General features: G+C 25.3%; 1 protein-coding gene across 1 annotated transcript in view; it reads left to right on the top strand.

Moving 5' to 3' along the window:
* slo (calcium-activated potassium channel slo) overlaps positions 1–25,255 on the top strand; it is a 537,563-nt gene that overhangs the window by 384,647 nt on the left and 127,661 nt on the right. Inside the window, exon 15 of the mRNA XM_075360629.1 lies at positions 18,954–19,004. Coding sequence (XP_075216744.1) covers positions 18,954–19,004 — 51 coding nt within the window. The remainder of the gene's footprint in view (positions 1–18,953; positions 19,005–25,255) is intronic.

Raw genomic sequence — 25,255 nt, 5'->3', positions numbered from 1 at the left:
TTAAAAACTGTTAGGTGTTCCTGAAGAATAAAAACCCTTTCAAATTGTTGAAGATAATAGTTAGCTATGTAGCACAGAAATGACAGATACATTAATATTAATAAGCATACCTTTATTTTTAGTTGAAAGGTTATTATAAAATAAATACTGTATATTATATTATTATAAAATATGTAATATGAGATAATTTCGCACAACTACAGTTTTTGTGATATGCAGTTTATACAATATTTTAGCAAATTATTAGTATGCAATAATTTAAACTGATAACTGCATAAGAAGGTGAGAAATTTCTGGAATAATGTAAGTCTGGAATTTGCAAAATTGCTATTTAAATTATTTTTCACATTTTGCACAGTATTGGATATTTTATTTATAAGATTTTTTAAATATTTCACCATTTTTTATATAGACAATGTAAAAAACATCCAGGTAATATTCTCCTTGATAGTTAATTTTAAAATCTTTCACAGCTTGTTTTATGTAGATAATGATGCTGCTTTAATTATATTTGCAGCTTTTTGTTTTCTAATATGATTTTTTTTTATAAATATATAACAATATATTGTTTTAAATATGCCACAGGATTTCAGAAGTTCTTTTATGTTGAATTATGAAATAAATGTGAAAATAAATTGTGTAACGTATTTATTGCTTTTTTTTTGTATTAAAGGTTTAAAATCTACATTCTTCATCTAATTAGCATTGCTTATTTTATTTTATGTTAAATTGATTAAATTTTTCTTGTTTTTTAATGCCAATTTAATTTTGTGTGTTATTCAGAGTGTCTCATGAAGAAGCATATATAATTCTAGGATGTGTTCTACTGGTGCAAATATAGAAAAAGTTTATTGACATAGATTTAGAAATACTTTCTTTTTTTAGTTATGGATAGTGAAAACATTTGCCCTAATTTCTGCTCAAATGGTAAAAAATATCATTACAAAGTTCTTGGAATACAAATTGTAGGGAAAATTTATTGTTTTCTGTTTTAAACTAGGAAAAACATTTCCAGATCTATATTTTCAGCAGTTTCCAAGAAAATGTTCATGAAATCAAATCAAATTTTTTTTTTTTAAAACATCTACTTTGAACTTTGTTTAAAGTTCTTAAAATACTTTTATAGAAACAATATAATTTTTTTTAAAAACAACAAAAATGTGTTTAAAAAACATACTTTATTTAGGTTTGGAGCAAAAGTGCATATTTAAATTGCCAATAAATAAAACTTTACAGCAAAATATGTAAAGATGTAAATTCTGAGAAATTTATGTAAATAAAAATCAAAAACAAATAAAAGTATAACAAAATTTATTTTTAATTAAAACAGCAGACAAAAATTTGCCATTAAAATTAAGGTTTTAAACTAAACCAAAAATATTTTGATGTTTCAAAAAAAGATACATTTTTGTGTTTGCAAGAATATAATTAACTCCTCAAAATAAGTGAAAATAAGAAAATCTATTAAATCATGTACAATTACATAAGAAGTTCAACATTTCCTTTGTCTCTATTTTCTCAATTTGGTTAAACTAAAATTCTTTGGTTTTCTATGTATTGCATCAGGGTTATTTCATATAATTTAATCCGTGTTGTAAATTTTCATCAGTAACTTATTCCTTGTATTACATTTCTGTTTGAACATAAAAAATTGTCATATGATCTCATTGCTAGTAATATACTGGTGGTAGATCAGGCGGTCTTGGAGTTCATTTAATTGGTCTACCAAGCCCAATCCAGTATTTTGGATAACTTATGTTCAAATAAATTGCTAGTATATTTATAAAAATGTGACAGAGTCCCATCAAGTTTGAATATCATTTGCTGTCTTGTTGGTGGAGGAATATCTTTTAAAAGAGTTGGTAAGCTATTCTGTAAAAAGGTTTATGCACACATTTCCCATAAGGTGTTTCTAAAAAAAAAAATGGATGGTCTCATAACTTTGTTCTATCAATACTACATCAAATAATTACATGAAATCTGCATTGGAGAATAGTTTCTGTTGCAACATGTGTATTTTCAGAACACTGTGACTGTTTCAAGTATTATTATTATTATTACTCCATTTCATGAAAAATTTCCTTTTCAGTAAATAAAATAAAACTTATTTTATGAAAGCTCTCTTCATACCAATTAGATACTTAGCCTCAGTACATTATCTTAAGGTAGTAAATTTGAACTTTCTGCAAGTAGTAGAGATTTTCTTTTTGAAGTATTTGGAATTCTTTATTTTGTAACAAATGGATGCAATGGAAAATACGTCATAAAGAATGTGTCATGTTGAATTTACTGAATCCCATTCTTTATTTTACGATCACCTTTGGCAGAGTGACGTAGAGGCTACTACCGGTAACTCTTCTACAGACATTGACAGTGACAGCGATAATTAAAAATAAAATCCCATATTAAAAAGTGTTTTGAAATGATCTTTTCAACATGATACTTTCTTTTCGTTTTACTGGCCTACTGATTCTGAACTAAACTAGTAGTTACGGTAATTAATTTATAATTATTAATGTAATATTAATATTGTAATTTAAATGAACGAATTAAATGCTTTACTTTCTGAATATTTTCGTATTTACCTATTTTTTTATCATATGTATTGCACTTTAAAATACCGGTATATACTCAATTTTTTTTTTAGATTTTCACCCCGGAAAATCCTGGTTATTCTGGGGCGGGGAGTACTCGAATAAATACGGTAATCAGTTAGCACACTTCTGCTATATAATAATGCCTGTGTGTTTTTGTTATAAAATTAGAAAGACATTTTTGAACTGTGATATGCTTGTGCTGTATTTTATTCACTTTTGTAAGTATAAAAAGTTATTCAAATACAGTAGTCAACACTTGATTGTTGATCAGCCATCAATATTGTTGATTTGTGAAATAAAAAAGTCTTAAATGAATAATTTTAAAATTCAGTTTTAATAACGAAGAAAAGGTTTTATATTTATAATCTTTTATTTATTTTTGTATAATTTATTAACTTTAAATACATACTAAATTTGTCTTTAATTTAATTTTTCATTGTGAGCATTTAATTTTGTTGGTACAATTTTTTGCAATATTAAGGAGATAATCAATTTGGTTTAAAATTGTAATATTTTTCTGCCTTATTTTGGACTTCTGTTTTAAATAAAAATAGAATTTCTTATACTTTTATTTCACTTGTATAAATTTTGTCAGAATTAAATTTTCAAGAAATTTAATTATAAACTTTTATTTGTTTATTACCAATTTGATAAAGTAAATCTATGCCAGACTTAAAAAAATTGTTTTTTTGATTTATTGAATTCTTTTTGATGAATTATTGGGTTTTACAATAGTTTTTATAAAAATTACTTGAGGTACAGTTTTAAAAATCTTTTTTTTTTCTGAGAAAACCTCAATTGTTTCGTCCCAGAATCTTGTTAAGTCTCATTTTACTGTGAAAGCAGAAATAAAGGTGAAATTTTTTACTGGTAGTAAATTCTAAATGAAATTTTTATAGATCTTAGTTTTCACAAACTTTCTTTTATTTTCACTTGTAGAACATATTTTATTCCACTTTTTTTCATGAAACCTTCATGCAGTCTTTTCTCTTTCAAAATGATTAAAATTACATATTATTTCAACTGTTTTTTTTTCTCATATGAAGAGTCATCCTCAAACATTATGTTTAATTTCCTGTTACAGTTGAATTAAAGAAGTTTCATTATTTTCCATCACTAATACAGTGTTATGAAGTCTGCTTTTTATGTCGGAGATGAAAAAAATTCTATACTATTCCTTTAGCCAAACGTTTAAAATTTCATGAGTAATTGTTTGTCTTGATTCAACATGTCCATATTTCTGAAATCATTTGACTAGACTTGACTATTTTTTAATGATTTTTGCAAGCAGACTTAATATTTTATCAGATTCAGCTGTGTAAACGTAGAAGGGTAATGTTTTTCTGAACTAGCCTTCTAATGACTATGAACCTTCTTTGATCTTTTTTTGTAACTAATTAAATTATAGTTGAGTTGAGATTAATTCTTATAACTTTTTATTTGTTTCATTGCTCTACAAGTTTGCTTCATACCTTTATCATGGTTATAGGAAAATATAATAGCAGAATCCAGTTTTTTCATATAGTTTTTTGTTTATCCAGAAACAATCTTCTGCCAGCAAACTTTTAAGGAAGTATTGAATGGCATGACAAAATGTGACATCACTTAAAAATTATGAAAGACTCACTTTCAAATTAATGAAACTTGTTCTAAAGATCTTTTGAATCTTATTATTATCACCTTCTTTGGTGGTCTCCAAAATGTGGCTGGAAATTAACTTGAAAGTGAGAGTTTTATAAATTTTAAAATTAATTTTTAATTACTCTTACTTTTAATTATAAACTTCTAAAAATTGCTGTGTTTATTAGTTCCAAAAGGAATTGGCTTACAGTGTTGCATCTAACTTGTGCAAGCTAAACAACAGTGATAGATTCATTACACAAGTAAACCATGTCCTTTTAGGGAGCTGTGTAAATTATAGTTTAATAATGATGGAGTCTGTTTACATAGAGACATAAGTTAACAAGAGTTTGGCTTCCACTCTCAAGAAAAAAGTATTAAGTTTATAAACTTTAATTAATATTATTATACATATCTTTTTGTGAAGTAATTTGGCCTCTGCACCCTCTCTGTATTTGCTACTTTATAGGGCTAAATTAAATCTAGCGTTGAATACTGTCTATATTTTCTTATACTGGAATTATTAAATTCTTACTCTCTATATTTTTGTTCCAAAAATATTGTTCCGTGAGATTTTTCAGACATTTTGAAACATATTGTAGGGAGATCCTTGTATTACATATAACATGTAATGCTACTACAGATAACATTACTAGATATGAAAAAATTTTCCTTATGCCATCTCGATTAATGAATTAATTTACAATTGAAGATAGTTAAAAAAAATTATTGTTTTATTTGAAAATTATTTTTTATTTTCATGAGGTGTTGCATTCTTTGCTTTTTTGTTTCCATTTTTGATATTATAAATGTGTAATTCTAGAGTTCTTGTTAGTTTCAGTACAGTTTTAGTGCTGTATATATAAAAATTAATGTAGGAAATTCCAATTGCGCTTTTATTTATTTTCATAATTCAAACTAATTTATATAAAAAAAATTAATTATTGTCCTCTTGAGTAACGGAATTGATAATTTAAATGATGACATAAAATGTCGGTTATTCATGTTTGTTTCCTGATAGATTTTAATTATTCTTAAATAAATTAGAAAAATTTTTGTAATTAAATTCAGTTTTGTTTTAACTACCCTTAATGAGATTTTTTTCATTTAATTACAAGATTTTTTTTATACAGTGTAATTTTTAGAATAAAATTATTTTATTCTTTGTGTTCAGTTTTGAAAAAATTAATCAGTTAATAAAACTCCATAAAAGAAATATACACTTAAATCCTTCATTTTAATCAAGACATAGATAGTGTACACGACATCAAATACGAGGATACATTTCTGTATGCAAGGCAAAAGGTACTGTTAAAATATTTGTTATCAGTTAAACCAAAAACTATGGTTAAAAAGTTTTATCTCTTAAGTTACAAAAATAATGTATAAACAAAATACCTTTTTATTATGTGAATTTAATTTTTATGCTTTATGAGAGTTAGCAGTTTTTATTCATTTATCTTTACACAGCACACATTCACATGATTTAGATTTTTAATGCCTGCTTTTTTCAGTATACATTTTTAATAAAAAAGCATGTGGTATAACGAATTGCAAAATTTTTATATACATACATATTCTTTTCTAAAAAATCTTTTTTACATTTATGCAGTTGGAGCGCTTCTGTTATTTATTGTTAATTATTAATTATGATTATTAGTCTGCCTTATTATCATTATTATTATTACAGCTGCTATTATTATTACTCTTTAATTAGTGCATGCTTTCTTTGATTATTGCTAATGGAAAAATATTAATTATATTTATTGTTATTATTAATGTATTTTTTCCTCTGATAAGTTTGTTATCAGTATCAGTACAAGTTATTACATTTTGTAATGTAGTGTTGGTCATACATTGTATTTTACATATTATACTGAATTTGCTGAGGTAGAGTACATAATTTAATCTTCCAGATGATTCTTCGTAGCACCATACCACCTGACTTTTTATAAATATGTAGTAGGTTTTGTTGCAATTATTTGATTTTTTTAATGGCAAATTACATTTCTTTATGCAAACAAAATTATGTTACATAATGTTTTGAAGAAACATTAATATGTTCATTCTTGAAATATTGTTCAAAATGGATTTAAGAAATGTTATTCTTTTTATTATCTAAAGAAGTTATTTTAAAAAAATTAAATTTATGATATACTAAAAAAAATCCAGGACATTTATGCTTTCTGTTTTTAAAATGTATATATTTCACTATAACTTCCTGATTTTCTTAAATATATTTGTATTCATTAAAAAGAATGACAAAATGTGATAACACTTAAAAATAATTAAATATTAAACCAAATTTTAAACTCCCTTTCAAGTTAGCAGTACATTCCCAGACCTTTCAGAGGTAATTATGTATCCCTTTCTCAGTAATATATTCAGTAACAATGCTATCTATAATACCAATCTTTTTGAAAGTTATTCACTCTCTTAAAATGTGATCTAATAATATATTCAACCTTTGTTGTATGAGTCCATTTAATATCTTCTTTTTGAAAAATTATTTTTATTTTATGTGTAGTGCTTGTATTCAATCCTTGAATCTACATCTGATCTGTACAATGTGGTAATTAGTGAAAATGCTGGTGATTAATTTATTTACTTCAAGATTGTTTTGTTTGTCAGTGCCTGTTAGTAAGCTGTATGATGTATTTGTGGTTTGTTCTTTTGAAATCTCATAGTAACCTTTTTTCCTGAAAATGTAGCAGTAACTACATGTTACAATAGTTGTGTGATAACACCACACAACATTTGATCATATATGTTACACATTGCTCACATCAGTTTGTTTATGCTTATTGTTGTATGTTTGTACGTTGTTACAGTCAGATAATACTCAATTTATATTTCACTGCAGAATATAAACATAATAAATTGCTGAACGTGCTTGAACTCTCCATATTCAACTTAGATAACAAACACACTTTCAAAATACTTAGATAATCCTCTGTCGCTGTTATTATGCATACCACAGTAGCTCTATTCACCCCATACAACTAGAATGTGCAACTTTCTTATACATTAGACAGTTCAGATGTATATTACCTATAGATTCATGGAATACTTACAAGCCACTACTCATAAAAACATTTTGCAAACTACTTCATAAATACGTGATGTGTTAATGATATTAACTACAACATGCAAATTTTACATAAAGCCCTAAATGAAGATTTAAAGAAATGTGATCAGTATAGAATTTAAAAATGCACTAAATTCATCAACAATAGCTTAATAAATGAAATCATGCAACTAAGGTTGAATGTGTATTATTAGATTACATATTAAATGGATTTCTTAACTTTTAAAAAGGTGTGCCATAGACCACAGTACTACTGAATATTCCACTGAGGAAGCAGCAGAAACTATCTCTGAAAGCCTTTGGAAGTCAGCATTCTGTTGATTTCATAACTAGTCATTTAATGTCTATTAATTCTAAACAAAAATTAGTGTGAGCGAGCTTTTAGAATACATGTATTTATGTGAGCATACATTAGCATGTATCTAAAGACAGTCCCATTATACATCGGTATATTAGAAAAAATTTCTAAAAATAATATTATTCCTTATAAAACATTTACTGATGTATAAAGGGACATTTCATTTAAGATACGTATCTGTATTACTAAAACTTTGTTTTAAATGTTTTTGAGATACATTTTACTAAACTTCTTTAAAATTTTGTTTTAAATGATTACTTGTTTTATTCTTTGTTCTCCTGATGTTAAAAATTAACAACTGGCAACTATTAACGAGTTATTTTCTAAAAGAGTTCATTTTTTGGAAAAGATAGTGTTTTGAAATAATGAAATTCACGAACCGTTTTGGAAGTTAATTTTTATAGGCTTTCCTTTTTTTGTTAAAATTAATTTTACCTTTTGATACCATGTTTTTTTTTAATACACTTTGTAATTTAATTGGGGCACTGGAAGAATTATTGAGGCATTGTGTGGGTAATATCAAATAAAAGAGAATAGTAATGTAAATATGTGAATATGAAACTGAGTATGTAACTGTTTTTAAAAAGGGATTTTCACTAATTTGACCAAAACTCATAAAATTAATGATTATCAAATTCTTAACAGTCCTCATTCCTATATTTAATATTTGATGTGAAATGTTTTTAGCTGATTATTTATTATATAAAGCTTATATATAAAGTATATACACTTTATTTTATTATATAAAGATAAATCAAAATCTGCCCAAAAAGAACATGAGAAATTAAGAAAAAAATGATGTGTTTATTATTTTACAATACTAGTTGCTTATTAAAACCAAATAATTAACTTTTATCATTCTTTTGTTGTAAGAGTAACTAGGTTACTATATATATTTTTTAGTTTACTATCATTTTTTCAAAAATCTACTATTAATTCATTGGACTGAAACTCTTTGTTTCTTTTATCACATTTTGACCAATATTCACACAATATAACATATGTTTCTTTTAATGAAATCTTTATCCAAGGCTGTTATGTATATAATACATATACATATATAAATTCATTATATATGTAAATGTATGTATATCCACTCACATACATTGTATTTACATATTTACACTTATTTTACAAAAGTTGTAATTACTACATTTATATTCTTTTGTAGCTCTTTCTGTTACTTTTTAATGTTAAAACTGTATTCTTCTGAGATATGTGTAGTAGTTATAAATGTGTATAAATTTCTATTATAGTTATATATTTTTTTCACCAACACATTTTATTTACTAATAAAATTACATCTACTCCAACATGTAGTCTGTTGAGTGTTAATTATTCTTATTAGATTTTTCTTTAATATATCTTCTGAATTATCATATTAATCATCATTGAAAATAATAAAATGTATTGTCTTATTTTATAGCCTCTAATTCTATTTTTAATTTTTTTATTCTATTTATATTCTGCCTCATTCTATTTTCAGGCTTTACATTTATTTATATTAAACCCTGAAAAATTTTACTCACTTTTAAAAACTACTTAAATAGATTTATTAAAATTTTCTAACATAAACACATGCTATTATTTAAATTGTAGTCAAAAGAATTCTTCAGAAACATGAATGCACATGATTTTACTGACATACTGAGCGTAAAAACTATGTAGCAATGATTTCTAAGATATAATATAATATTTACATACATTATTATATTATATTATTAGATAATTTACCTAGAAAACAGAATCTAAGGAAATATTATTACCTTAATAATAACTTTATTATTTCCTCATTGAAGATTATGTATTGAAATTACCTCTGATATAAGTTCTTTCACAAAAAATATTAAGTTTGAAAAAAATTATGAATCAGTATTACAAAATAGAAATTTTAAATGTAAAATAGTATTACTTTGTCTAAAATTTACTTGTATTTGTTAATATGTAAATGTTCAACAAAGTACCTGTAGTATATAAAATTTTAGTTCATAATATTGAGTTAAATAATTTTTAGTATTTTTAAAACTGATATTGGAGATATCTTTAAAAATACATTCTTCAATATAAAGTAAGAATATTTTCCTTCGGTTTTTACTGGTATTACCTTATATTGCCTTATAAGAAGCTATGTTATAATAAAATATTCAAAAAATTATATCGTACATTAAACTGCATATAATAAAATAAATGGGTTAAATTATACTAATTTATTAAAATTAATTACAAATTTTATACTAACTGGTTTTTCTATTTTGTCTCCTTCAGAATGGAATTTTTTCTGTAGTAAATTAATTAAAAACATTAATTTTAAAATTGTATTGGTAGATTTTTACCATTACTTTTATGTTATTGTTTTAGAATTTAATTATTTTTTAATTAATTTATTACATTAAAAAAATTTGGTTCTGAAAAGAAAATATCTCCATGAAAGTGTTTAACAGACACAAAAATGTAAAAAAAACAGTAATTGATAAAATTTGTAATTAATCTTTATAAATTAACGTAATCTGCTGCTGTGATGCAGTTAGTTACGCTGTTATTTTTTTAATGTACTAATGGAAACACAATGAGCAACACACCTGGCACAGCAATGAACAAACAGTTTTATTGATATGTTAGTATATTTTAACATATTTATGTGTCTTTTGGATGTAAATTGAGTTTTGTAGTGTTTATTGTAATGAGTGCGATTAATTGATTGAAGATAGAATAAGATAAATGCTAAGCTGCAAAATCAATAATAAAATAAAAATAGAAGTGGAGGCTACAAAAGGTAATTTCTATTACTTTAATCTATTGTAATAAATCATTTCTGACTGACATTATTTTTTATAATGAATTTAATTCTTTTTCAATTATAGAAAATTTATTTTTATTAATCAGATAAAAGTAGAAATTAATTCTACATTAAATTGCATTATTTTCAGGTTAAATCTAATCTTTCATAACCTGTAATACATGATGAACTATTTTAACAGTAGAATATCTGATGTACATCTTAAAACCATTTTTAAGTCTGATATAAATCTCATATTATAAAACTATTATTATCCATAAAGTGGCAGATTAGAATTTTATAAATTTTCCAAAACCATATAGCTTTATTGATGAAAATTATTTTTTAATTTTTTAAATACTTCATTTTTATGGTTTTTTGTTTTTCTTTTTATAGTAGACATTAATTTTTTACTTAAGTTAGTCAATTGCATCAGGAATTTCATTCAATAGGAATCTTTCATTCAATAGTCAAAGATTTGTTACTTTCTCTTTGTAAGTTTATTTGTCATATCACCTGCACTTGTTATATTTTGAAACATGATTCTACAGTTTTATTCTTATATTTTTTGGCTTTAAATAATTTATATTAGGTTAAAATTTTAACTATGCTACACTATTACACATAGATTTTGTACTAAACAATATTTACACCATTGAACCAATGTAGAAGAATCACCACATTTTTTAAATTTTTCTTTAAATTATTTATGACTTTTAACATCGGTGTTAAAAAAAATGTTATATTTATGAATTTACTCATTTTATTGGAAGTAACAGTGCTGTCACTTTAAACTACTGATTGTTTTAAATGATGTGATTTTTTTTAATTTTCTGATAATATATATGTTGAAAATGTTCTTAGATTTCGTGTAATTCCTTCTACGGTAACTTAATGTTATGATAGTAATTATTAGTATACTTTATTTTATTAAATTAACAATAATTTCAAATAGGACATTAAAATAATAGAGATAATTTGGAAATACTACAAAATTATTTCCCGTAATTAAATGTAAAATAATTATATTATTTTTTTAAAACAATATGTTTTCAAATTGTTTTAATACTATAGATTCAATTTACTTTGAATCACATTATTTCATCTTTTAATACAATAAAAAGGTCACAGAAATATTAAAATTTAATGAAAATTGAAATTTTATGTTATTATTATTTGAATTCAGAGTTTTAAGAAAGTTACTTAATTTTTTTATACAGTATGTTTCGGGTGCTTCATAAATTAGCTAATTTTTTTTAAACATAACTAATAACTGTTAATAAAAAATGGATTATAGCAGATGAAATAGTTAGACAAAAATACGTTAAGTCACATTATTGTTAATGTTGATTTATCCAGTTGTTATTATTTTTGAGAAAGTTCCGTACATTTTTTCTGATTAAAAAAAAAGTAAAGAGTTAGCCTTTTCAGGCAATACATTATTCTTAGAGAGCTAGTGATGCCTTTTAATGAAGATATTATTGTCAATAAAATGTTGAAAATGGCTTTTTCATTTTAGTAATTATAGTTATTCTTCCTCATACACTTTCTGAAACTTTTAATATGTGAAAGTTTATTCAAGGTTTACTTATGACTAGGTACTATTTCTGTAACATATATCTTATTCTCTTTCAATCATTCATTTCTTGGATCATTATTACTATTTTTTAACTTCATTCTAAAATATTATGTACATTTTAGGCAAATTCTTTTGTAAGTTACGTTTCTTTATGCGATGTTATTTTATGTGGGTTTATACTTGTTGCTATTTTTTGTTCTGAGTAAATTTTGTCTTTGAAATGTATATTTTATTTGCCAGTGTTGCTTTAAGTACATGCTTATCAAACTTTTGATCTAGTTTAATTGAAAATGACACTTTTACATGTTATTAAAAATAAAAATATGTTCAATTCTTACAGTCATAAAATTAACAAGTATTTCTTCATATTTTAATTTCTGTCATGATCATCCCTATTCACTTCAGTAATTGTAGAAATTATTCAATTAGTTGTACAAATAAGTTTCATCTGGAGAATGCAATTGTAAGTTAAACTTTTAATCTTATGTTAGATATTTACTACATATAATTCTATTGAAATTTTTCTATAATTTTATGATACATTTATAATGAATTTTTAAAAATCTCATTCTGCAGTCAAGTCTAGTTGCGTGTTCTTTCATCTTGTGATGTCTCGGTGATTACTTTTAAATTATTTTTTATGATTGTGTTCATGGAAATCTTTCATCACATATGTAAATGAATTTACATATGTCTTTTCTTTTTACAGTTTTCATAAGTTTTTAAACTTACTTGATAATTTTTCCCAGTTATGCAGATGAAAGATTTTATTACAAACTTATCATCAAAAAACTTGATACAAAATATTTGGAATGTGTTTTACCCTTTATTTTTTACTTTAATGGATGTAATTTCAGATTCTTTTTTGTTATTATTCTCAGGTTATTTGTTTATTTAATAATGTTCTTGTCTTCCTGCAATTGTGTATATGGATGACTAAATCAAACTTCTTTGATAAAACAATTTTGAAACAGAATAGTATAGGTGCCATGAATTACACTACACATAAAGTAATTATACATTTTCTTTTAATCTGTGGATTTTTTAAAATTGTGGTTGATGATTTCAAGAGATTTTGATCAGTTTTAAGATCTAAAAATTATCATATTGGTTGTTCCTTCAAATTATCTACAACTGTATAATTTTTGTTCTTTTTTTAAGTATAATTCTGAATTACATTTTTGTTATTTAAAAGAACCGGTTATGACTTGAATTTTATAATTTCAAGATAAGGATTGTGGTTCTTTTGTGAAGAACATTAAACAGTTTTCATAGAATGTAGTAAAACAAAATATTTTATTATTATTATTATTACATGAACGTATAAAACAATTTTTTAAAAGTTTTTCATTAAAAAATTAAGATAGAATAGAAATGATAATTTTTATTTTAATTCTTTATTATCAATGAATGCCATTCATGAAAGAATATAAACGTTTCGGATAGATTATTTTGTTTTGTAAAATATGACCGACACATATTCAGGAATTCTTAAGGATGTGTATCATTTTTTATTCTCTGAAAGTTAAATGGAAATATTAATTCAGAAGAAAGTACAATGAATACCTGACTGAATTTGGTTGTATGCATGATACACCGACAGCTAATAATGTGTTCTTTTTTCTGTTTTGTGTGGTTGTTTTTACATATTGACCTAAATTATGAATATGCCATGCAGAATAAAATTTTTAAATTAATCTAACACTTTTAAAAACTTTATTCAGTGATAATACAAATAACAATACTTCTATTTGTTGACATCACTGACTAACCTTTTGATTTTAGTTTATCAGTGTGAATGATTGAGTTCACTAACATCATTAAAAAACAATTAGGAGTGTTCTTTAAAGGTATTAAAAATCTTGATTGACACTTCAGTTTTGGGTTGGTCATGTTAAGGCCAGTAAACTTACTTGATTTTAAAATTATCTTTTTTTTACTTTTTGCACTTTCAACTTTGAGTCAGCTCAGAGAAATAGCTTAATATAAAACATGTTAGAGATAATTAGACAATTCTTTTTTTACATCTAAGTTACTTAAACTCATGATTTATATATTATTATTAGGTCATTCTCATCTTTTGTTTTACTTATATGAATAAAGTCTTGTGATTATATTATGTTATTACATATGTTGTCGTGCAATTTATTAATTTTAATCCAGATTTGTAGGTCTAATTTTTATACAGTTTGCTAAACATTATTCAATTTTGGTAAATGTATGGTTTCTTTATTTTGGCTCTGTACTGTATATATAATTAGAATAAAATGGCAGACTACATTCTTTTATGATTACTATTACTGAAAAACATGTTTGATATATTTTTAACAACAAAAATTATTACTAACCTTTGTTGTTTTTGCGTCATTTGTGGGAGTATCATTTTGGGACATTTAAAGTATATTAACACAAAACAGTGCATTATAGTGAGGTATAAAAGAAACATTTAATAATAGTACTTGCTACTGTTGGGTGTACTTCTAAATCTATTTAAAAACTAGACAAGTAAAAATAATTATTATTTTTTTTGTAACCTTCAGGACCACCAGTAGGTATTGCTTCAGAGGATGAGATGAATGACAATTTTGTAGCATGTGAAAATGCCATGCCTGACTGGGATTCAGTAAATCCCTCTCTTTTGTTCATCAGTAATCTAAATTCCTTTATTTCTATATTTTCTGTAATATTAGATTATAAATTTATGTAATATACATAAACTTTGATTAATTAAAATGTTAGATAAAGTAGAACTAGTAAATACAAAAATTGCCTAGATTTAACAGTGAACTCTTACCATCTGCAATAGAATATTTTAATAATAATATTCATCAGCTGTAACATTTCATTAACATTGAAATTAATGGAAAATTGTTAATTCACTTCATTTTAACTTTTCACAATTTGTATATTCCATATAATCACTAAAAGTAGTCTACGATACTGTAACTTACTAGTTATTTACTGCTTATCTAAAAAGGTATGTTTGAGATACTTTTTTATAAATTCAATACTGGGTTTAGTAATAAGCATTCAAGAAAAGATTTAGCATTGAGATAGAAAATTGTGAATTAATAAATTGTTGATTGGTTTCTTTTTTGTTTGTTACTATGATTATTTAAATTTGGTAGTTTCATTTTATTACATTTTTCAGCACATCAGCTGATTTCTGAAAGATTTACTATGCCAAGTTAATAATAACCTGGTATTATTATACATCAACTTTGATCACTTGATGTAAATGGTGTAACTGATTTCATTACTGCAATTACTTTTTTACCATTTTTCTATTTCACAATGCAGCATACTCATGTCATGGATTAATAATATTTAGCGAAGAATATGTCTGTAGATATAAGAACATTTAGGCATCAGTTATGTAAAGGTTGACATGCAGTATAAGATACTAGGTTATAATATGTTATACTGTGTATGGTCAAACATAATTTTTTGCTTTGCTGTTGTCAGTTATAAAAAATATTTAATTCATGAATTAGTTATAAAATTTCTTTTTCAGAAAAAATTGTATAACAAATATTTGATATTAGTAATAGTGACTGCTTACAAGAATTTCTTGTTGAGGAGCAGTTTCCAATTAACTAGATCCATATTCTATGGGTCAGATAATCAAATTTACATTTTTGCCCTTTTGTAAACTGCTATATTGTTTAGCTTACCATGTTCTGGTTTGAGATTATCAAATTTAGATTTTTTCCCTCTTTTAAAGTGCTATATTGTTTAGCTTATGGAAATTATTATGAACAAACAAAGTAGAAAAAAATTATTATATGGTTACAAATGTGGTTTTATCATACAGATCATATAATATCTTGTGTGTACGGAGCATTTTGATATAGATACCAAAATTACATGTGGGCTGCAGGTTGCTTATGTTTGTGCTTAATGAATAAATACCCTTTTGAATTTTTTATTTCTCATCTATAGGAAAAAAATAAAAGCTCGAGTAACTACTGCAGTATTATTTATTCAGTAGAAATGGCTTACTTTAAAAGTAATTTATTATTGTGGTTATCAGCTTATCGCTTCATTTTATATTTTATTAACTTATGTTATGAATTTTAGTAATATCTCTCAAAATATTAGAGTATTGTGGTAAATTATGGTAAAAGTTTTCCATTCATTACTTGTAATGGAAAAGAGCATTCTTTATTAAGATAATGTTGGTTTAAAGACGATGCTTTAAATAAGATTATGTACAGGTTTGATGTTTATTATCATGCTAACGACAGAAATTTACTTTGTAAGATTGTATGATGATTGAGAAGTTGTGTTTTGTGGGTAAGATGAAGCTTGTTGATAAAAAGGTCAAAATTTATCTGTTATCTGTGGAAATGATTATTTCTGTAATCAGCAGATTGCTTTACTTTTTATTTACTTGTAGCTGATTTTTCATTTAATTAATTAGCTTTTATTGAAAATATTCGCATGAGTCCTGTCATGTAGTGAGTGACTGGGTGAAGGCAGAGTTTTACCTTCAGTATTTTATTTTATTATTATTTTTTTTTGTAAGCAATATACCAGAGTTGTATTTTATCAGTAAATTTTATCATTGTAGTTCAAATTCAAGTTTATGAATGTACATTCTCCTCATTAAAAGTGTATGTATGAGTAATGTGTTTGAGTTTATAAAAAAGACCATAAAATTTTATAAATTATAAACTAGAAAGATGTACTTTTACCATCAACATGTTTCTTTATTTTCTTCTAGCATTATTTTTCATAATTAGTTTTTCAAGAATATCAAAGGTTCCTAAGCTATTTTTTTACTTCCTGAAATTTTTGATTTTTAACTTTTAGTTTTTTAAATTTTTTTTAGTTTTTTGTTCTTTTTTGAGGAGTCCGTTTAAGCATCTAGTAGTGAGAATGTAATTTGTTACTTGTATAGTCAGAATGTGTTACATATTGATTATCATTAAACGATTTTATGTCTATGATATTATGGTAAATTATGAACACTGTAAAAAAGTAAACTAACTACTGGTACACTTACTTTACCATTGTAGAGACAGTATTAAACAGTATACATTAATAAAACATAATATTTATGAATGTATTACAAAGTAGTCATTATGGAACTTGTCCTAGTAACCTTTTTATTTGCATTAATAAGTTTATATCTAATATCTTCATCATTAAATCCTTGTCAAAAAGTAAATTCTGGATTATTTCTTTATTGTCTTTAGGAAAGAAGAATATGATTGATTACCTTATTTTATACTTAGATTTTGTTGGCAAATACACTTGTTAATTGCAGATTAAACCTTTCTCCATTTGAAAAAAGATTTTTTCATATTACAAATTTATTCATCACATAATGCTAAACTCCAATATTACAAAACAGTTATTCTTCCAGAGGCATTATATGGCACTTAATGTTTGCAAAATTTTTCAGATAAAAACCTTTATAAAGTAGAAAGAAAATCAAGAAACATGTATGGACCCAATTACTAGGACAGAATTTATAAACTAAAAAGTGAAACAGAAATTTATAAAAATACAGAAAAAAAGACACCATCCAGAGAAGAAGATTACAATTTTATGGGCATTTATTCAGAAAGAACGAAAATAGATTAACAAAACAAATATTTATGACAATAGAACTACTAAAACTAGCTGGTTTAAAAAAGTAGAAAACTATCTTAGAATTTTAAGTCCTCAAAGAACCTGTTTAAATAGAGATCAATTTAGAGAATTAATCAAAGAATCTAAGTTACCAGAGAAGAAGAGTATAGGAAGAAAGTGAACTGAGGAAGAAAAACATCAGAATGAAAAAATATTGGGAAAATAGAAGTTACAACTATTATGCAAACGTGATCCTTAGTGATGCTGACGAACAAAAAAAGATTTATTCATCTGAATCAGCATTGGAGTTACTTTTAAAGAAATCATATTCCCTTCTCTCAATTTCTGTATCACTTTACTAGAGAAATTCACTGTTTCCTTAATATACAACAGTGTAACTAACATTAATTCTATAATGTATATAAGGTACAAACATTATTTAAATTGAAAAGTTTAAAAAAAATCAGAATACAGATCAAAATTGCAAATGATAGATCAATATATGATATCACAATTTCTAATAATAATTAATAAACAATTGTTAAGAATTAAATGACTAGATACAATGCCAAATCATTGATAAGAGGGATGAGTTGTAAAATTCTAAACGCAGAATATTTTAAGAAGTAGCAATAGTGTATGTGTTGCTTGGTATCATACACTATTAAGTTTATATTTTTCATTAAAAAATAATTTTTTTAAAAATTAAAGTATCATTTGTAATCTATGAGATATTAATGTTTTATGTGTGCCTCATTATATGTGTGTGTGTGTGTGTGTGTTCAAATGAATTATGTGTGAGTGAACATGCATGCGGGCATACTGCAGGTATAGGTTATATTGGTGATTTAGGATGGAAAATTGGTCTAATTAAATTTTATGATAGTAAATTTATTGTTAAATTCTACAAACACTATGAAATTTGTAAGAAAGCAGTATTATTACTATAAATGGCAGTTTTACTCTACTTCACATAATTTGCACTTGAAATTTAATAAAAAGTACTTCTGTCTTATTAAATGTATAAAAACAGGATTTTATCAAAGCAGTTATTAATTTGTTTTATTGTTTTGAACTGCTTCAAGTTTTAGTTAATTATTTGATTATGTTTGTGTTTATTTTTGCCATATTAGTATGGCAGTGTAAGTAATTACTTTTAATATCAGATGATTCTTTAATGAATGCTTTCTCTAGGAAAACATTTGTATGTTTTGTTGCATTTATTTTTACCATTGTTAATTATTTAAGTTAAATTAATACTAAGAATTTTAAGTTTTAATATGTATTAGGTTAGGTTTGGTAGGTTTGTAATGGCCGAACTAACCTCATTTGTGTGTATGTCTGGCGCCCCTCAGTGGCGACCTTCAGGAAAGGAGTTCGTGCCGTGCAGATGGTCGGACGGGCAAGTATGTCGAGAGAAAAATCCACTAACATAACTTTATAATTAATATACACTTCTCTGCTGTAGATTTTTATTTACTCAGGTGATGGGTTCATGGAGGCATAAATTTTAATGACTTTACTTTTCTTCTTTTTAAACTTAATTCTTTTCTTTTACACAACTAATATCTTTTCTTCAAATGTGTATTTAAGGGGTTATTTAATGTGAAATGATTAACAAAAATTTAAGTATCAGCTTTAAATTTAATGCAATTCTTGTTTAACTGCCTGATACATGTTACTGAATTTTCTAATTGTTATGAGGATGCTATCTTACTTAATCTGATTGCATATAATTCTGTTAAAATAACTTACAATTTCAGTAATCAAACTGCATTGGAGTTAATTCTTTGCTTACTTTCTTTGCTATGAACTTGTACATTATAATGCTATGAACTTTGTACATCACGATTTTTTTTTTTAATTTATTTTTTGTAAAATTGTTTTGATTATTAATGGAGTTAGAAGTATATTCTGTAAATTAATTATACAATTTTTTCAACTTTTTATGTATTTTGAAATGTAATATTCTAAATTTGTGATATATTTTAACGTTTTTGTACTTTCCACTGTTGTCCAACATTTACTTCATATTATTTAGTACTCATATTACTGTAGTCATGTCTGTCAAGAAAGAAACCTATATTTAAATTTGTTATTAAACAATCTTCTTTGTATATATCTCTAAATGAAGACCTATTTTTATGCATGAAGTTAATAATATTTCTTCATTTCATTCATATCTTTTATATGCAAAAATTCTATTTTTGTGCCTGATACATGTTACAATGAATTTTGTAATTATTGTTAGATTTAATGTTTTACTTAATCTGATTGCATTTAGTTCTGTTAAAATAACTTCATTGTTGATCGTTTAACCAGTAAATCATTCCCCAGCATTGTTTATTTCACAACCAAACATCTTCTGTCTTTTCCCTTTATCATTTCCTTGTCTTTTTCCTCTGCTTTGTTTTTCCTCTCAAAAATCTCATTCCTGAGGTTCATTCTAAATGCCAGTCAAATTTAAGTACCTAGAAAGCTACATAGAAAAAGATTATGCTTTGCAGATAGGAAGTGAAATTTTTGTTCAGCACTGATAGAATAGCTAATAAAGAATTTAATGAAAACAATAGATTGTCATGTGACAATCTGAATGAAGAATTGAGACTGTTGAAAAGATCAAGAATTGGTCGGTAAAGTGCTTGCTACATGATGGTAGTGGCATCACATGAGATAATTGGACAATAAGAAAGAACAAGAAAGCAGACAGTAGAAGTTTAATTTGAGGCTCTTGTGTAAGATTGAAAAAAGATTCTATCAGACAGATAGAATTCATTGAGTAATTCAATCAAATAGATTCAATCATTGAGTAATGAGAAGATACTAAAATTAGATTTTAGTCTAGAAAGAGACTGCAAACAAAACTAAATTCTTAAAGTTGTAAGAAAGAAAAGGAGAATCAGGAAGGTACTGGTCAAGAAAGGAATGCCAGTCGATGATTGCTGTGGAGGAAATGGTTGAAGAAAGGAGATGTAGATAAAATAGAAGATGGTGCATGCTATCAAGATGGAAGAAAGCAAAAATTAATGTAGTGACTAACAGAAGACATAAGTATAGAAATTTGTTGAAAACCATCCTCATCAGTGGAATAATTTAGATGTTTATTGAATCCTTCCCACTTCTCTCTGACATTTTGTTACCAAGTGTATTATTATATTTGTATTTGGATTTTTAACACATATTTTTCTTATATTTCATAAGTCTGAAAATAAATGAATTTTGTTTATTTTGGCAGAATTGATTCTCTAACTTGCAAAGAACTTTAACTCACGAAATAAGTGGTTTTAATATGTTAAAAAAATGATTTAACATTTATAATTTTAATTATAAAAAATTAAGAAAGCAGTAGTAGATGAAAAAATGACCAACTGTTACAGGAATCCTATCGTGTATCAGTCATTTTCTTTTCTGAATCAGGACTAATATAAACTAAAAAGTAACAAATTACTACCATCTTTACATATTCTTTACTTTGCTTCTTGTTTCTATTGTATTTTAGAAAAAGAGAAAGTTTTGTTTCTGGTTTTATTGTACGAGTATCTCTCTATACTGTAATTCCAAAGGTAGCTCTTTACATACCAGCAAGATTTTTTTGCTTTTCCTCTTCATTGAATATTTTTCTTTAGCATTTCATCAGAATAACAGTATATCAATTATACTCTTGGTGTACTACAATTATAAACTCTATTTTAGATCTTGCATCACAGTCACATATGTAATAGTGCTCCATCTATTCACACTACAAACATTTACTCCAGAATGTAAGTTTCATGATTCGATTTATTCAATACCTATACTATGCATTTCTATATCCCTGTCTTCTGAATTAAATAACCACTTGATTCTTTTCATGTTTTCTTTAAAATTATTAGTATGTTATATAATTTATACAAGCAAATTTACCTCCACAGTGGATTACTAAAAATCCAACTCTGTGCATTAAATTATCTATACCGAAGTGTGAGACTAAAGGCCAAATATAGGTGGTTCAGGTAATTGATGGGCCCAAAATTAAAGGAAAAAAATCAGGACTGATATCTTATTACCCTTGATAAGTTATTTTCAATTTGTTGTAACATTACTTAAATTATATTATATTATTTTATATTGAACAAGTACTTTATATCATATTATAAATAAATATATATATATTATTTCAAAAAGTAAATATATATGTTTATTTATTAGAAAATGTATAATAATTATTGCCTTTGTATGTATATATACATATTATTTAATTGTTTATGTGATTTATAATTAGGCAAGTTTTTGACCTACTGTCATTATTACAATTAAGTAAATAATAATAAAAAATTAAAGTATATATGCGAGTAGATTTCTTCTTTTTTCATGAAATTTGATAAAATTAAATTTTAAAATCTTCCTGAGGTTGATTATTCCAGATACAAATTGCAAATCGAACAGATTTACTAAATTAAAATAAAGTAATTAAGAAATTAACTTAATAGGTTAGATTTTTGATAAATAAAATTAAATTAACAAAAAGAAAAGCAGTTTAATCATTTTATATTTTAATACAAACACATTCATTACCTGTGTATAATGAAAGTATAATAAATTATAATAAAAATATAATATACTTGTATATATCGAATGTGTTCCAAAGGATTTAGATTTATTTTTTATACAGTGAAATTATTTTTCAAAGTCGTAGTTTATAGTTCAACAATATTAAAAATAAAATTTAATAAAATGAGAATATTGAATAAATTAATTCAGCTGTTTATAACTTGGTATCTTCAAAGGAAGAAAATTATATAATTTAGGTGGTTGAAAGTATTAGTAGAAGGGGGTTGTAATAAATGAGAGAAAGATAGAGTGTGAGAGCATAGGAAGGGATAACTGTGGCTCAACTTCTACAAAAGGTTACCCTCGTATCAGCTTTATGGAGCTGATAAATTATATACTACAAAATAAATATTATTTTAAATATCATGTGTTATTTATGGTTATAATTCTGTTTTTTGCAAGTAAGCAAAGAGGCAGCTCCTCTGCAGTTTTGAATTAAATTTTTATTAAGACTTTTAAATAAATTATTTGTAATTATTTTGTAAATTTGTTAAAAAAAAACTATTACAAAAATGAACAGATCTTTAATTTTTCTGTTTTAAATTAGTTGTTTTCTTTGAATGTGTAAAGTAGAAAGAGTAGGATCTGAAAATTAAATTTTTTTTTGATAAGTGTTATAGCAAGAAATCTATTGTTAAAATATATTTTTGGTTTTTATTTATTTATTTATGTTACATTAATCTGTAAAGATATTTACCCCAAAAAAAAAATTAACCATGGACTGTCACTAAATTTCTATTATTAGTTTAGTATGAAGCACTTTTTTCATTGTGATTTAATTAAGATTATATTCTGATTATTAAGTTATGATAATTATTGTGGCAACTAGTAGTTAACTAAATGATTTTCATACATGCTCCTTAAGTGTCTAAAAATCAATTTATTATACAGTGTCTGCTTGGACATCATGTAACTTCATCTGTGATTCATTACAAATAATTTTTTTATTGTACGCAAATTATTATACTGCATGATTCATGGCTAACCTTTTTTTTCTATGGTCATTGTAATTTTTTACATAGCTATTTTTTGTTTTATTAGTTTTCCAGTTTAACGAAGAGACAACCTCGCATTTAATTGCCTTTGAGTAGGTTCAAAAACATTTTGAAAATTCCTTTTCTTGGAATGAAAGTTTTATTAAAATTTAAGAAATATTTTATTATTAATATACAAGCTGCTACTATACATGATGAAATATAAAGATGTTTAATGCCAAAAAATTTTAAAATTTTGGATATTTTAGAAATTTTTTATTTTTTAAGAAAAAATAATTAAAAGGCTGATTCTTAATTCTCAATACATTTCCAGTACTCCTCCCACTGTTTAAAAAATATCCAGAAATATTATTTCAGAATGGTATTCATCCATTTGTTTTTACCATAATTTTTTCCTATTCTGAGATTGTGAAATTGTAACCATTTAACTGGCATTTTCAGCTAAGATAATAAAACAAATCATATCAGAGATTAAGGTGCATGGAAAAGCTGAGGAATTGCATATTTAATTAAAAATCTCTGGACTGACTGTGAAAAACAGATGGGAGGCAGTGGCATGATGGGTTTTCCAGTATGGTGATTTTCATATGAATGATCACAAGAATGAGAATCACAAGATGAGAAAGAACTTTTTGGTGACGTTATTTTAAAATTGTTCGCTCTTTAGGAGTGTACTCTTTGTTACTATTGCACTATAATTAATAAAAAAAAACTGTCAGTGTCATTTTGATGTTTTTTATGTTGATCGCATTTGAGTGAAGTTTGGCGGTTTCCCATAATGATTTACCATTCTTTTACTAATGTTATTAAAACAAAAAATTATTCTATTTTGATTTCATTATCATTATTAGTTTTTTAATATAAATTTTTAATTTTCAATTACATTTGTGTTAAAAATACTCTAATGTTTCAACATATGATCATTCAACCATCCTATTAGGTTAATAGGTAATATCATTGTTGTTTGCCTTTGAATAATGGTGCCAAGTAAAGTTAAATATATTAAAACAAAATTTTTGTATATTGCATTTGAATACTAGTGTCCTTTTTTAATTCTTCTTAGGACTTATCTTCCTAAGACTAAGACTTACTTCCTAAGGCTTTCTGATGATGTATAAAATGGAATTTATAAAAAAAGAGGGAAATTTACTTATTAATTAATATACAAAAAATTATAAATTATTAATGTAAATATCATTATAAGGAAATAGTGATTAAAACATTTAATTGCTATTAGTACATTGAATTAATTTTTAGTTTGATGATTATATATTTATTACATTTATTGTATTCCAATAATATAAGATTTTGTCAGAATTTTTAATTTTTCCAAGCTGAATCTCCCACCATGATTTTTTTCTGGAACTAACTTTCTCATGCAGTCATGCAGTATGAGGCTGCAGTGATGGTTGTGCCACGTTCCATGAATTCCACCAAGCGAACTCCATTCCGGTCCTAGAACACAGTGGCCATGCACTTTCTGTTGGAGAAAGTTCGCTTGAACTTCTTTGGTTTACTGGGAGAATGAGAATGCACCCACTGTTTGGATTGTTCTTTTGTTTCTTCAGTTTCGAAATGTATCCATGTCTCGTCCCCTGTGACAGTTTTGTTCAAAAAATCTTCTCCTTCATTGTGGTAGCGCTGGAGAAACGTTAGGGAGGCTTCCATTCTCATTGTTTTGTGATGGTTAGACAGCATCTTTGGAACCCATCTCACACACAGTTTGCGGTACTGAAGTCTCTCACTCACAATGGTGTAAAGAGCTGACCTTGAAATTTCAGAGATGCTATTGTTGTAGATATGTTTACCTGCTAGCTGCGTGTTCAGAACTAAACGAAGTGACGCGTTGTGATTGAAGGCCATACTAGAGACGCTGCGCAACACATATGCGCAAAGGTTCATCTGATTTTTGCGCGTGTTTTTATTTTGCGACTAATCGGACCTTGAAAAAAATAACCCTTGTACAATTATATATGTATATTTTTTTCCACTTTTTTGTGGACATGATAACTGCCCTAATTTTGCACTGATCACTTTCAAATTGATATATAAAATATAACGACCCAAAATCT

The sequence above is a fragment of the Lycorma delicatula genome, chromosome 3, assembly GCF_047948215.1.
Source record: "Lycorma delicatula isolate Av1 chromosome 3, ASM4794821v1, whole genome shotgun sequence".
NCBI classification, from domain to species: Eukaryota; Metazoa; Arthropoda; class Insecta; order Hemiptera; family Fulgoridae; genus Lycorma; species Lycorma delicatula.
The sequence above is the reverse complement of the archived record's forward strand: the minus strand, read 5'-3'. Positions and strand labels throughout refer to the sequence as shown.